Source organism: Herpailurus yagouaroundi, unplaced genomic scaffold (assembly GCF_014898765.1).
Source record: "Herpailurus yagouaroundi ecotype Mexico unplaced genomic scaffold, PumYag 199, whole genome shotgun sequence".
Classification (NCBI taxonomy): domain Eukaryota; kingdom Metazoa; phylum Chordata; class Mammalia; order Carnivora; family Felidae; genus Herpailurus; species Herpailurus yagouaroundi.
Window position 1 is genome coordinate 21,050,964 of NW_024412430.1, and position 15,644 is coordinate 21,066,607.

The 15,644-nt window shown below is 48.0% G+C and overlaps 1 protein-coding gene across 1 annotated transcript in view; it reads left to right on the forward strand.

Annotated features, from left to right (window-relative positions):
• The window catches only part of LOC121013761 (F-box/WD repeat-containing protein 12-like), a 45,501-nt gene that overhangs the window by 2,492 nt on the left and 27,365 nt on the right, over positions 1 to 15,644 (forward strand). Inside the window, 4 exon segments of the mRNA XM_040449557.1 lie at positions 538 to 575; positions 8,062 to 8,225; positions 8,661 to 8,779; positions 12,487 to 12,696. Coding sequence (XP_040305491.1) covers positions 538 to 575; positions 8,062 to 8,225; positions 8,661 to 8,779; positions 12,487 to 12,696 — 531 coding nt within the window.

Consider the following 15,644-nt stretch of genomic DNA (forward strand, 5'->3'; position numbering starts at 1 on the left):
GTTACTCCTCTGAGGCAGCCTTTCTGGAGCCTGTTGCCCTGCCCTCATTTCCAATTCTTCCTTCTCGAAGGAGCCAGTGATCTAACTAAACAGGCTACCCCGCCACTCCTCCATCCACAATTGCCAAGTGGCTTCTCACTGGTTTTGCCATTACGACTTTGCGAGTTGGGTCTAAGCAGATTTCCAGCTCCTTTCCCCAGAACCCTTTACTCCACTTAAGGCAGAATGCTCACTAGTTTTTTCTCACTTCACAGTCTTTGCTCCAGTAGTTTTCTCTCTCCCTGGAATGCTTCAGCTATTGGGGATTTTGTCAGTAATCACTTCTGAGCCCCTCAGCTCCACCGACATTGTTAGACTCTCCTTTCTCACTCTTGATTGTTTTTATTGGGCCGTCCACATATGTCTGATTCCCCAGGGTGAGTTTTGTTGCCCACAGGCACTGAGGCTGATCTGGCTCTCTGTCCCGTCTACGGTGCCTGGCAGGCTAGGTGCCCACTGCATACAGACTGACCAGACTTCTCTGTCCTCTTGTTCTAGGTCTGGAATGAGGTTTCAGGGACCAAGGAACTGTGGAGGTAAGTGAAGGAAGAGCCAAACGTGGGCAGGAGAGGGTCCTGCGAAGGTGAGGGGTGTAGCGTGTAAGTGTTTTGAACACCGTGTGTCTGGCTCTACTGAGTACATCAGAAAGGACAATCCGTAGCACCTGTCAGTGGGGAACTACTCCTGTCATGCATGTAGTGAATACTTTTTTTTTGTAGTATATCGAAATATAAGAGATTTTATTAATTGAATGGGAGATTGACATGCATCAGGAGTACCAAACTTGGGCAGATGTGTACAGCAGATGCATGTGGCCAGCTGATAGAAGACAAATCAACAAACCACTTTTATTTTTTTATTTTTAAGTTTTCTTAAATGTTTGTTTATTTTTGAGAGAGAGACACACAGAGTGCGAGCAGGGGAGGGGCGGAGAGAGAGGGAGACACAGAATACGAAGCACGCTCCAGGCTCCGAGCTGTCAGCACAGAGCCCGATGCGGGGCTCGAACTCAGGAACTGTGAGATCATGACCTGAGCCAAAGTCAGACGCTCAACCGACTGAGCCACCCAGGCGCCTCCAAATCACTTTTATTTTAACTCATCTTTGGTGTAACAACATAGCTGTGTATGAACGCATATGGTACTAGAATTTTTCAAAATTTAAAAAATTAAAGTTGAAAATAAAAAGTATCTTAATCATTAATTTATTAAGTTTTTTTCTTATTCTTTTTCCTTTGGAACCTGACTCCTTTTGACCCAAGAGAGGAGTCTCACATCTTCTGTCTCTTGCTGAACATAAGACAGGCTGTGGCCTTGGCTGTCCACTAGGAGCTGTGTTTAGTTTTAGCCACTTATGATGGAAAACAGCTGTTCACACACAAAGAATCTTCCACACTTGGAGGGAATCTCTGCTTGATGGGTTTTGCTTTCAGGGTAATGTTGCAGTTGTGGTCCTTGTGGATTCTGGATGCCAGGCCTGCCACTGCCGTGTTGGGTGTTCTGTGGCATCTGTTGCTTCTCATTCACTTCTTATTGCTAATGTTTGTTAGAAAAATGATGCTGATCTCTTCAGTTAGTCTTGAAGAGAGCTTTTATCGGATTCCAGTCTTCATCTCTGCACTTTGGGGAATGTCTCTGGAGAGAACATTCAGTTCTGGACGTTGATTTCTCTGTAGGGGAGTGGATAAGATTTTTTGTCTTCCCAAATGTGATTCTCAATGACATTGTGTCCTGTGAAATAAATGGATTGGCTCCTGGGTTGGTGTATTTGTGGAAGTGCTCGCAGAGCCGTATTCCACATTGGAATAGGTAGGAAGCCAGCCGTAACCCTGCTCTTTGTTCTTGTCTCTGCTGAGAAGCCAGGAAGGAATTTGAGTGACGGGAGTGAGTTCCTTCCCACAGCTCAGAAACTATCTTCTGCGGCTTATCACCTGACCTCTGTGCGTACGTGTGTGTTACCACGTTGTGCCTCCAGGTGCCTTGGGTAGATGGTTTGGCGTTTGTAAACCAAGTCACAGAGTGGTTTCAGTTCATCACTGTTTCATAATTGGTGCTGAACTTTTAGCATAAAGTCATTCCTCAAGATTGTATCCTTGGACTGCGTTCTTATAAAAACCCTGGGTTTAGGGGCGTCTGGGTGGCTCAGTCCATTAAGCGTCTGACTCTTGGTTTTGGCTGAGGTCATGATCTCACAGTTCTTGAATCAAGCTCCACATCAGGCTTCGGATTCTCTCTCTCTCTGCACCTCCCCTGCTCATGTGCGTGCGCGCGCGCTCTCTCTCTCTCTCTCTCTCTCTCTCTCTCTCTGTTTCAAACTTAAAAACACACACACAAAACAAAAAACACTGAGTTTATGTTTCTGGAGCTGGAACAACAGTATTTCAGGAGCATTGTCATCTGTGGTCACATGCATGTCATTTCTGATGCTGTGTCTTATCATGAGGACCAGGCCCCAAAGTTCTCCAGGCCTGTTAGAAATTCTCATGGACACAGTCAATTAATGTAGTTAACTGGTCATGTATTTTTAATATGTATTGTATAATTTTATTTTGTTTCTTTTTTTAATTTTTTAAAGTTTATTTATTTTGAGAGTGAGAGAACAAGACTGCGAGCTAGGGAGCGGCAGAGAGAGGGAGGGAGAGAATCCCAAGCAGGCTCTGTGCTGTCAGCACAGGGTCCAAGTGGGGCTCGATCTCATGAACCATGAGAGCATGACCTGAACTGAAATTAAGAGTTGGTCCCTTAACCAACTGAGCCACCCAGATGCCCCTGTATTGTGTAATTTTAATTGGAAATGCTGCAAGGTCCTTTTTTTAATGCCTCAGGACCTTTTAAATTCTGTTTCTTCAATACAGTAAGTGTTATGTTTTGGTTAGAAATAAAATCGCAAATATTTGCTTTTGTTTAAGGTACATAATTTCTATTGTGTACAATAGATTATTTTGTCATTAGTTGCTATCTGAAAAGTTTTGGTATCAGTATTTTTTTCACTTGATATATTGCAATTCAGAGGCATATCACATAATTTATTCATCTTCATACTTCAACCTTTTTGATGGTCTGCCTTCATTTTTGTCAAATCACTTTTTCATTTCTCGGTATTGCTCATAGGTCCTACTTAAGTTTTGAGTGTGTAATATGTAGAAATAGACTTAACTTCCACAAAGAAATGTGCCTTCTCCTCTTTTTCTTAAGCCACGTTATTTTCTTGGTCTAGCTTTTGTTTTCACACTCTTCAGATTGAGGTGCGGGTGCAAGAAATTTCCCTGTCTTCTTATTTCAACTCAAAGCCAACAACAGGAGTGCTGGTTTGAGGTGTCTCGGTCTCACCACCCAGAAGAGAAAAGAGACGGTGAAGCCGAGGGCTCGTTCTTGTGTGAAGGGCTCAGCTTCATGTGGCTCCAGATCCCTTTTGTCCGATGGGAATTTAGGTTCAGCATAACCAGACCCCCTGCCTTTTCCTGATTTTTATGTGAAAACTCAAGAGTTTTAAGTGTCGGCAGCTAGTTCACTGGGCTAATCCTGTGCAAGCCAAACAGAATAATCTGGGGGTCCATTCTGCCCACAGGCTGCCAATATGGTGCTTCTGATAGAAGGACTAGAGTTCCAGCAAACACAGTAAAACCCGTTTGGAGCGCAGGCGGTGGATCCTTCTCCGTGTGTTAGAAGGTCCCTAGTGCCTAGCACAGGCCTCGCGTGGAGGTACTCGGTGAGTGGAGAGGCGATGAGGACTGGGTGTGGTACTTGTTGAGGCCACGGACCGTGAGCCCCGCATTTCCCACCTGACCTTGTGTTCTCCATGAGGTAGGAGTGCTGGGCTGGAGCCACATGATGCCACCTCAGCTGTGGGGACTGTAGATGCTGGAAGCCTCTGCCCGTGAAGCCTCCCCAGTCCCCTCCTGGCTGGACATCCGCTCTTGGTGCTCAGTTCCCATAGCTCCACATGTTGCCCCTCCTGAAACGCCACGTTTCTGCCCCGCACTTTTGTTCTGCTCATCCTCCTCCCAATCACTGGCTGAGAGTGCCCTCGGCAGAAGCCGTGTCTCACTTGCTCTGGTGCCCACAGACCGGGTGGGGATTCTGTAGTTCTCTACAGTGTGGCTGAGCTAACATTTCTCTCCTGAAAAGTCTCATGATGAGAGAGGTGCTGTCAGAGAATTGACAGTAGTCGCACGGAAGCGCAGAATGCAGGCTCTTGGGAAATGGTGGATTTGAAGTTTTTCTCCTCCCTAAAAGCAACGAGGAAACTGGCACAAATTGTCAAAATCAACTTTTTCAGGACTCTGGAAATTAACAAGAGTCTTGTAGTAGCTTAGGAAGTGTTTGTTCAAGAAGAAATATTTGAATCTTGGAACACCAGGTTTTCTTGCCCTGTTCCCATAAAGCCCTCCAGTTCTGTGTTAGCCTTGGATGTCATCAGCGCACAATCACAGCGAGACCAGGAGCCTGGCAGTCACTGGAGGGAGAAGGATGGGATTGGATTTTCGTTCCTGGAAAATTGTCATTATTTGACCTGTCTGGTATTTCTTGGAAGACCCCACGGGCAGACTGTTTTTATTTGGTCTGACTTCGAGTTCACCCAGTATGAAAAGCCTTTTCTTTGGGACCTTTGTCCAAATAATAACAGACAATTGATGAACTTTGTGATTGTCAGAGCTGATGGACAGCAACTGAGCAAACAAGTAGGCTAACCAAAAAGCTTAAAAGGAAAAGCCGAGGATGTGACATCTTTAGGGACTTGGACCTTGAAAAGCTGTCACATTCCTGAAAAGCCCAGGCACGTGTAACAGGGTTGTGCCCAAACTCAGGGAAGACCTAAGAAGGCTCTACACTCACATGTTTGGCTAACCCTGAGGTTCTGTGCAAGTAGGAAGTTAAGTCTAGGGCAGAGTGGTCAACTACCTTACTGGGTGTTGAGTGCATGCCCCAACATGCACAGAAGCCCTTTGGTGATGACTGGGAGAGTTGGTGGTTCTAGGTGTTTGGGAAATCCCTGTCCAATCATTAGTGAGCACTAATTTAACTGGGCGAGAGTTCAGTGGTCACAGGTAACAAAGAATGCAGGCTTTTCAGAATCTATTCAGAAACATCACTAAACAAACAATAATAACAGTAAGGAGGTAGAACAACAAATCTAGGGGTGGGGTCAGATTTCCAGAGTTCCACGTTATTTAAAATGTTCAGTTTTCAACAAAAGTAATGAGTCATGCAAAGTAACAAGGTGTAGCTTCTACACAGGAAACAAAGCAAACAACAGAAACTGTCTTTGAGAAAGAACAGGCCTTGGACCTACTAGATGAAGACTTTAAATCAGCTATTTTCATTATGTTCAAAGAACTAGAAGTAGGACAACGTCTCATCCAATAGAGCATATCCGTGAAGAATCATTATAAAAATAACTAAATAGAAATTAGAGAGTAGAAAAGTATGCTATTGACCTTTTTAAGTTTTTTAAGTGTTGTATTTATTTTTGAGATAGAGACAGAGTGTGAGCAGGGGAGGGACAGAGAGAGGGAGACACAGAATCCAAAGCAGGCTCCAGGCTTTGAGCTGTCAGCACAGAGCCCGATGCAAGGCCTGAACTTGTGAACCACGAGATCATGACCTGAGCTGAAGCTGGACTCCTAACCAACTGAGCCACCCAGACACCCCAACATTTTTAATTTTAAAAACTCAGGATTTGAGCAGATAGAAGATAGAATCAGTGAATTTGAAGATAGGTCGGTGGAGATTATCTGAAGAATAGAATGAATATGAAGAAGGAAGAAAAGTCACCAGTGCCTAAGAAACCTGTGGGCCACCATCAAGCATGCCAACATTGTATAACAAGAGTCCCAGAATGAGAGGAGAAAGGCAGAAGGAATAAAATATTTAAAGAAATAAGGTGTGGAAACTTCCCAAATTTGATGAAAAATGTTAATTTATACATGCAAAAGCTCAATTAGCTGCAAGTAGGATAAACTCAAAGAGTTACACATCAAGATACATTTGAGGGACATCTAGATGGCTCAATCAGTAGAGCATGCAACTCTTGATCTTGGAGTGATGAGTTCAAGCCCCACATTTGGTGTACAGATTGCTTTTAAAAATAAAATATTTAAAAGGAGCCATTATAATCAAAGGAGAACTGAAGACCTAGAATCTTGAAAGCAGCAAGAGAGAGGCAACTCCTCATGTAGAAGGGAACCCCAATGAGATGACCAGTTGATTTCTCATTAAAAACCATGAAGCCCAGAAGGTAATGGGATGACATATTGAAGGTATAGGAAGAAAAGCTTGTTACTAAGAATTGTATGTCTAGAAAAATGAAGGAGAAAATGAGGACCTTTTCAGATTAGCAAAAAGCTCAGAGGGTTTGTTGCTATATGCTTGTCCTACAAGAAATCCTAAAGGGAATCTTTCATATTGAAATGAAAGAACATTAGGCAGGAAGTTGAATCCACATTAAAAAATAAAAAAACACTAGTGAGGTAACTCTACAGGCATATAGAAAAAGCAGTATAAATATATTTCTTATTTGTAAGTCTTTTTTTTCCTGTATTATTTAAAAGACAACTGCATAAAACAACTGTAAGTCTCTATTCATGTATATTTAACATGTAAAATGTAATTTGTAGATGTAGCGGCACAGTTGAGAGGAGCAGGAAATGACGCTACAAAAGAGCAAAGTTTTTGAATAATGTTGAAATTAAGTTGCTGTTGGGGCACCTGGGTGGTTCAGTAGGTTAAGCATCTGACTCCTGATTTCAGCTCAGGTCATGATCTCATGGCTTGTGGGTTCAAGCCCAGTGTTGGGCTCTGCACTGACATCATGGAGCCTGCCTGCTTGGGATTCCTCTCTGCTCCCCTGCTCGGGGAAAAAAAAAAAGAAAGAAAGAGAAATTAAATCGATATTAATTAAAACTAGATTAGTCCTCAAGGCAACCACTAAGAACTCAAAAAACATGATAGAAGAAATGACAAGGGAATTAAAATAGTATATCAGAAAATATTTAAGGGGTGCTTGGGTGGCTCAGTTGGTTCAGCATCTGACTCTCGATGTCAGCTCAGGTCATGATCTCACAGTCCTGAGACTGAGCCCTGCATCAGGCTCTGGGCTAAGTGTGGAGCCTGCTTGGGATTCCGTCCCTCTCTTTCCCCACCTCTCTCACTTGCACCTGTTCTCTCACTCTTTCACAAAAATAAAAATAATTAAAAAAGAAAATATTTAACACAAAAGAATAAGGCAGTAATAGAGAAAATGCATCAAACTTACAGACATAAGTAGCCAAATAACACATAAATTGTGTCTTATTGATTACATTGTGTATTTAATGTACACTCCAATAGAAAGAGGCTGTTAGAAAGGATAAACAATATTCAACTTTATGCTGTCTACAAGAGACATACTTCAGATTCAAGGACATAGATAAATTGAAATTAAAAGAATGGAAACAGATATAGCATGCAACAGTAACCGAGGAAAAGCTGGAATGGCCATGCTAATATCAGACAAAATAGACTTTAAGACAAAAAAGCATTACTAGAGAAAGAATGCCATTTCATGATGTCTATCCACGAAGATCAAAAAATTATAAACATATATACACCTAATAACAGCAACAAAATGCACGAAGGGCTGACAGAACTGAGAGGAGAAATAGGCAATTCAGCAGTAAGAGTTGGAGACTTCAAGAAATACTCTTGAATGGCAGTTGCATGACCAAAGCTGCATGCCCTTGGCCTTGGGTCAATTGTTAAGGTTCCCTGTCGTGTACAAGGGGATCAGGTAGACTTCATGGGGGTGTCAGGAAAACTGGCTAATGCACAAGAAACACTGACACCTGATGGTGGTACGCGCTTGCTCATGGTCACTTCCTTGCTTTCCCCATTTTACGGTGGGGACAGTTAAGGCATAGGTAGGCGGAGTGAGTTGTCTAAGCTACTGGATGGTATAGCCAGGAATCAAAGCTAGACCTGTCAACACCACAGTACCTTCTAACGTGTGTCATGTCCTGCCTGGGATCATGGGTCTGCTTTCCAGGCAGCTGTGTCTGAGACGCTGGTCATCCTGTAAAACCTCCCAGATGACCTTGGGCACACAAACATGGAAGGAGTACTATCTCTGCCGATCCGAGCTGGAGTTCCGAATGGAATGTGGGCGGCCAGAGAAGGACTTCATCTGCAAAGCCATTGCCGGGCACACAGGTATGGTGGGGAATGTAGTCCTGTGTGCTTTCCCACTGCTCACTCCTCCTGGTCGAGTGTCGTGGGACTTGGTGTTCAGCCATTGAGCAGGAAGGTGACACTTGATGAGTACGTGCCCTGCTGCGTTCTGCATTTGCGCCGTGTCACTTGGTGCCTGCGGTAATCCTGTGAAGAAGAAATTGTTACATTTATTTCAGAGTAGAAAGAAAGAAAGTGAGATATTAGGCACTTGTTTGTGGCTTTGTGGGTGGTGGGCAGGGGCAGTCCAGGGTGTGAAGCCCTAGTTCTTTCTGTCTACTGCTCACCCCTAACGAGCACCTGTGTGCTTCTGGGAATGCAAGAGGAAGGAGTGTCCTGCCTGTCTTTCCCCAGTCTGAGTGTCCATATCCCAGGCATCTGTGTATGCATTCAAGGCCAGTCTGTGTTCTCTTCCAGGAGAGATAGACGAGCTGGCTTACATCTCAACCAAGGAGTGCCGGTTTGATGGGCAAGAGAAGTCCATGGTGTGCACCGTGTCCTCGGACAGCACCGTCCGTGCCTGGGATGTGCAGGAGGTGAGCCTGTGGAGGGGCCAGGGTGTGACCCGCTGGGTCTTAGTGAGGTCTTTCCCTTTTGCCAGCTGTTTAACCCTCCTGGCCAGCTTGGAGGTGGTGGGATCCCCGTGGTACGGACGAGAACTCTGAGCTGCAGGAGACCTGGTCACACTCGGAACTCAGGTCTGATCGCAGATGGAGCCTGATCTGCCTTTGACTCTGTGCTGCCTGCCTCGGAGAGGTGGCCACCTGCCTCAGTGCCAGTCCCGGGCCTGCGGCGTCTACTTTGGAGCCAGTGCCCAATCTGGGTGGTTTTTCCCAGACAATTGCCACTTTTAGTTACCCTCGTCTACCAATTAAGTGTTGAGACCTTGATAACACGATCGGTGTTTTCACGGTTGGTTGTCACAGTTAAAAAGCTTCCTGGTCTTCTTTTCTCACGTGGTTCTCACAGCAGCCAAGCAATATGTGCATTGTTATCATCATGATTTTATAGACCGTCAGTCCAAGACCAAGAGGGAAGGTGTCTCGGAGTCTTGAATCATGTGGTTCCCTGTAAATCCATGGGTTCTGTGCTTGTAGACAGAACCCAACCTCCTATAAAGGACTTTTTCCTGGATAACTACAGATCAACTCACGATTTTCCAGGTCCTTGCTACATTAGGTAGGGAGCCTGCTCATGTCCCCGTTGGTCAGGTCTGCTGGAAGTGCCCGGTCCTGCTCATGGGAGCCTCGTGCACTGAGAGCAGAGGGGCTCCCCTGACCCCCCTGGCCCCTGTGAACAGGGCATCCTGACTCTCAGCAAACTTCCTTGTCAGTGTGCGAGGGAAGCAGACCACTGGGAGCTGCGTCTTTGCACCCCCATGCTAGCCGTGGGGTCACTGCTCTGCCCACACGTCACGTTAGAGTCTGGTAAGTGTGGGTGTGCACCACATTTGGCCACATGGGGACACTTGAGAGGCCACCCGAGGCTCCTGGTGGTGAGTGAGCCTCAAAAGCCTTAGCTGGGCTCTCGCCAGATCGTGAGGGCCAGGGGGCTGGGGCAGGGTCTGGGGACAGAGGCGGGTGGTGCTGGGTGGGGGACTTTGGGGATGGGCTGTGGTTAGTTACAATTTATTTTGCTTTTGAATCATGAAAGTGAAACAGTTGAGGGTTTGGGAAGGTCAGGACTAGGAGATATTTCATGGGTGAAATAGTTCTCCCTGCCTCTTCTCAGCAGCTCTTCCCAGAGGTGACCACTGTTCAAGTGCTGTCTGAACCGGTTCCCGGTTCAATTCACCAGTGTTTATGTTAGTAGACTCAGTTTCTCGATCTGCATGCTTCGGAGGACATGTTGTCTGCCTACTTTACAGAAACTTCTCTAGTTTCCAGGTCCCCATTCTTATCCCCTATTGTTCTGTTTTGTTTCAAGGGTCCAGAGTCATTTGTGTCCTTTCTCTCTGCTCTATGGTCAGGTTTTCGGTGGTTGTTGGTGGGTTCCTGTTTCTTGTGCTTGGTTTCTAGGGTCATTTCGTGGGAGGGCCCTGCGTGTGCCGGTGCGGGGGGCTCCCTGCCTCCTTGTGCCTTCTCTGAGGACCCGCCTTAGCTGTAGACCCCTAGCCCAGGTGTGTGGATCCAGGCCAGGACCCGGCAGGAGACCCGGCAGCTGGGAGGGCCCAGCACTGCCCAGATACATGGTTCTCAACTTGAAAGGGGCGGGAGCCTGGGTGGCTCAGTCAGTTAAGCGTCCGACTTCGGCTCAGGTCATGATTTCGTGGTTTGTGAGTTTCAGCCCCGCGTCGGTCTCTGTGCTAACAGCTCAGAGCCTGGAGCCTGCTTCGGTTTCTGTGTCTCCCTCTCTCTCTTCCCCTCCCCTGCTCATTTTCTGTCTCTCTTTCTCTCTCAAAAATAAATAAACATTAAAAAAATTTTTTTTAGGGGCACCTGGGTGGCTCAGTCGGTTAAGCGTCCAACTTCGGCTCAGGTCATGATCTCACAGTCTGTGAGTTCGAGCCCCGTGTCAGGCTCTGTGCTGACAGCTCAGAGCCTGGAGCCTGCTTTGGATTCTGTGTCTGCCCTTCCCCTGCTCATGTTCTGTCTCTCTCTGTCTCAAAAAGGAATAAAAACATTAAAAAAAAAAAAAAAAGGGAGGAGAGTGCTTTGGTGCAGACTCAGCCGACATTTTCTGGAAAGAGCCCTGTGGTCCCGTTGCAACCACTCAGCTCTGTCCTGCAGGAGCGGAGAGCAAAGAGAGATACGCTGTGTTCTGGCTGAGCTCGTGATGCGGCTGATGGACAGGTGCACATGTCTTCATGTGTCGTGAAGTATTCCTTTGATTTTTTTTTTTCCACCAAAATACAAATATGGGCAGTGGGCCAAGCTGTACTTGCGTGTGGTCTGTGTTTCCATCATGGGCCTGTTTCAGAGCGGTCTGTGCACATTCTGCCTGGTTGCACAACCTCAGTACTCTGCACGAGCAAATCTCTTGTAGAAGACGACCCCTCTTTCCTCCTCCTACATCCACACAGGATAACCTTCCTGTCCCCACATAATAATGTGTATTCTTAGTATTACATCATCGTGTAAAAGCTGTTCACACCAAGCCAAGAGGCGAACTAACATTTTGCTTTTCCGGAAGTGAATAAATATTCCTAATCTGTTGAGACCACGTTTTTGACTGGTGATACTGGTGTCTGATCTGGCTGTCCATCCGGTTGTATCCTCTGCCCCCGGAGAATTCTAGGGTTTGAGTTTGTCTTTTTCTGGCATCAGTCTTGGTGCCACCAGCAGAGCCCCCTTCCTTCCTGTGGCAGGCGTGTGGCCTGTGGTCCCTGGCGCGTTCCTGCAATCTGTCCCCCTGACCTCCTGCAACCAGGAGTCTCTTGCCTTCTTCACTGACGCTGTGTTCATCAACACTCCCTGCCCTTCCCCCATCACTGGTGCCCAGCTCCTGCTCGCCGAGCTCTTGCTGGTTGATGGTGGTCATCACCTTGCTGCTTGAGCAACAGAAATCAGCTGAGAAAGCAACCCATGGAGGAGTCAGACATCTGGTTGGAAAGAGATATAGATCTTGGTGCAATGAACATGTGCTAGAACAAGGTTGTAATGACCCGGCACTGGAAAGGAGGCCCAGGGGGCAGCCCTGGGACACTGGGACAATGGTTAGTGGATGGTTCTCTGCCGCCCTTCAAGTACCCTGGGCCTACTGGCACTGACTCTTTACCACCGATTCCAGTTGTACAGTCCTGGGAGAGGCTGTGGAATCACCCAGCTCGGGCCTCGGCCAGGGCACGCCATAGGAAAGGGGGTGTTCTGCGCGGGGCAGCACAGACATGCCCTGTGAATATTCATACCTGCGAGCCTGAGTTAGCTGATCTAAATGGGGCTGCCTGAGGACAGGCGAGAAGTTCTCTCTATGCAGCCATAGTGGCCCAGGCTGCGCTCCCTGGCCAGCCTTCCTCAGTGGAGCTGGGTAACCACCGTGTTGCACGCCTGGCCCCCGCCCCCCAGTGCTGGTGGTGCCTCTCAGCCCTGGGGAATTTCCACACACCCTCAGTTTATCCACTGCTCTCCAACGTCTGTGTTGTGCTCTTTGCTGCGTGGATCCCGTGAGGGTGGGGACCCTGCTCTTCCCCCCCTGTGCATCCCCTGTGCGCACTAGGGAATGATTGTTGAATGAACAAAAACAGTACGTTTGTGAAACGAACAGCCCCCAAGTAAGTTGTTATGTTCCTTTTGTTGTTGCCCAGGGCACAGAGATCTGGTCAAGCCCTCTGCAGCCCGCTGCTCTGGTGAACGTGGTGACCTTCCCTCGGCTCCAGCTGGCCATCACCGTGGATGAGCGTGGCCTCATCAAGGTTTGGGGAGCGGAGAACGGATGGGAGCAGGCCTCCTTCCGCCTGCCTACATTCTCGTCTGCATTGCAGGCCTGCGAGCATCCAGAGGGCCCTTTCCTGCTGGTGAGTGACTGGCTCTCAGGAGCCTCTGCGTGTCCTAGCCGTCCCCCAGGGTCGTGGACACTGTGATGGGGGGTGCCTGGAGCTGGGCGCTCGCTGTGGCAGACCAGGCAATGATTCTGCTGTCCGCACAGCCGGTCTCCCTGGCCCCCCTCTGCCAGTCCCCAGGTGTCAGCGAGACCGGGTCGTGGGCTGCCTGTGCCCTTGCTTTCTGCCTCCTGACCTTGCTTGTATTCTTTCTTCTCCCTGCAGTTTCTTCTCTCTTCTGCATTCTTACCCTTCCTTCCCTTGTTTCAAGTCCCAGCTATGGTCCAACTCAGGAGAAGCTGAGGCACATTTGACAAAACATGAGCGTTTGCCCAGGACACCAAAGGCTACTGTTACCAGGATGTCCATTTAGAAGTGACTCAGGCATCGGGAGGGTTTGGTGAGAAGAAACCAGGAAAGTGGGTTTACGGTGGCAGGTGGACGAAGTGGCTCTTGGCTGGAGGCAGTGTCCCCACCTGTGGGGAGGAGGCCCTGGAAAGGACGGGCAGGCTGGTGTCCCAAATATCAGGAGGAGCGGGTATCCTGGAGCAGCTTTATGTGCGCACGGAATCAAATGGAGAGGGACTAAGCTCAGCAAACAAAACAAGTAATGTCTAGTGAAACACATTTCTCATAAACCACTCTGCAATTGTTGAAGACTTTAGAGTAAGTGTGATTGGTATCCTCAGATGCGTTTGAGAATCTGTCACGCAAACGAGGAGGCCGTAGGCTCTCCCTGGGAGTGGTAGACGGTGTGATGCCCAGTTACTTGTCTGCGAAGGGCAGTTGGAGAAGTAGAGCGCACACAGTAGTGGAGAGCAGAGAGCTAGGTGCAACAAAAGGGTCTGGGCCGAGGTTCAGGAGATGCGGCGGAGACCAAGTGCTGAGCCCAACGCTGCGGCTGCTTTGCCCTGGAGACGCTTTCCCCAGGCAGCCGAGAGGCCACAGACCTTTGAGAGCTAAGGGGACGAGTTGGGGTGCAGGGCCACTGAGGGTCAGGCCCCGTGCCTCCCCTTTTACTTGGGGGTTGTCAAGTGGTACGGCCCAAGAGGAGGGTGTGAAGGTTGGCAGTTGCCCACCCTGGCTGCAGCCTGGCACCCCGGCCACCTGGGAGGAGTTTGCAAAAATCCTTCCTGGGCCAGGATAACACCACCAAGACCTCATGTTATTTCCGTTTGCAAATGTAGCATTCAGCACACATTTAGAGCTAAGGGGACCACGAGAGAGGAACTAGTAACAGCCACAGTGGCTGGGTGAACCGCGGGTGACGTCGGGAGAGCCACAGGGTTTCAGACGCTGCAGTTGCTGCACACTGAGACAGCTGTGGCCTCTGTGTCCAGGGAGGTGACTTTGAACAGAGAGCTCAGAACTATGAAAAATGACGCAACAGATTTAGAAAAGAGCCAAGTAGAAATTCCAGAACAGAGAAATGGGGCACAAAGGTTAGCTCGGGGGCTGGGGGTCATAGCAGGGTGGACAGTGGAATCACTCTAGGATGGGGGGCATAGGAGAGCTTGTGGGCCTCTGGCAACTTCCAGTTTCTTACTTGCATGGCGACGTGAATATTTGCTTTGTAACAATGTATGGAGTGCTATATTTGTGTTTTGTGCACTTTTCTGTCTATGTGTTTTCTGCATCAGTGAAAAGTTCATAAGAGAGGTTACCTGGAGTGACATGGGGATGTCGAGTGAGGTGAATGGGAAGAGAGGGGAGGAGATGTAGACAGTGCTCCTCAGGCTTTGGTGGATTGTGAACTACCGAGATGTTGTTTAAATGCAGATTCCGATTCGGTGAGTCCCTGGGGGTGACTAAATTCTGACTTTTTAACAAGCTTCTTGGTAGTATTGGTACTGTCTGTCCGCAGACGACACTTTGAGTAGCAAGGCCATAGAGGAAGACCCATGACAAATTCTGGTATTTGGTAGCAGGAGCAGGTGAGGGAGTGCATGGGTCAAAGGCAACATTTGAAGAGGTGACGGCAGATGTTTTCCTAAAGTAGACTAAGGACGTTAATCTCTGGAATCAAGAAGGCCTGTGAACCCCAAGGGGGATAAACCAAAATAGATCTGCACACGGGCCCGTCAGAGTGAAGATTATCCAAGGACCAGGAAAGCAGCCTGGGGACGTAGAGTGCCTTCAGCCTCTGACTTGTTAACAGCAACTATGGGACCTCAGAGACAGTAGAATGGTATCTTGGAAGAAATAATTGCTGGCCAGGAATTCTAGAAGAGAAAGTGTCCTTCAGGAATGAAGGGGAATGAAGGCATGTCAGATAAAATGGAGAATTGGCACCAGCCACACCACCAGTGAGAAGGACACGCGTGGGACTTGAAGCAGAAGGAAGATGAGCAAAGCTGGTATCCCAGGGTGTCGGGAGACGCTGATGAGCAGCACTGGTGGAGGCAAGGAGATCTGAGGGTACCGACTGTAGAACAGCAGTAACCATGTCTTGTGGATTTTAAACTTAGGTGCAGAAAAGAAATTTGTGATGTCAGCATTTACATTAGGAGAAGGTTAGGAAGCACTAAACAGCCCAGGATCCTTGAATTGGGCGGGCTGAGTCATGTACTGATGGGCAGGGACGTCTGTTAGGCAAGGCCGCATGTAGCAGAGAGAAATGGAGGAGCGTGTAATCTTTAAATCGTGAGAGGAAAAGGCGTAGGATCAAGTCTGGCACCAAATTCGGCTTATCAAGCCTGATGAAGCCACATGAGCCCCAAGAGGATATGAAGAGGTAATCTGCCATATAACAATCTGCTTTTGGGGACAGTGGCTCCCAGGAGGCTGGTCTGAATGGCTGGAGGCCAGCAAGTGACTGGCTTACTCTTCCTGGGGGTGGAGTAGGCGGTGGGAGGGCTAGTGCGCAGGGGCCGGGTCTCTGTGGGTCGAGTTCTCGGCAGGTGCTCTTTATCTGCTCGGCCTGA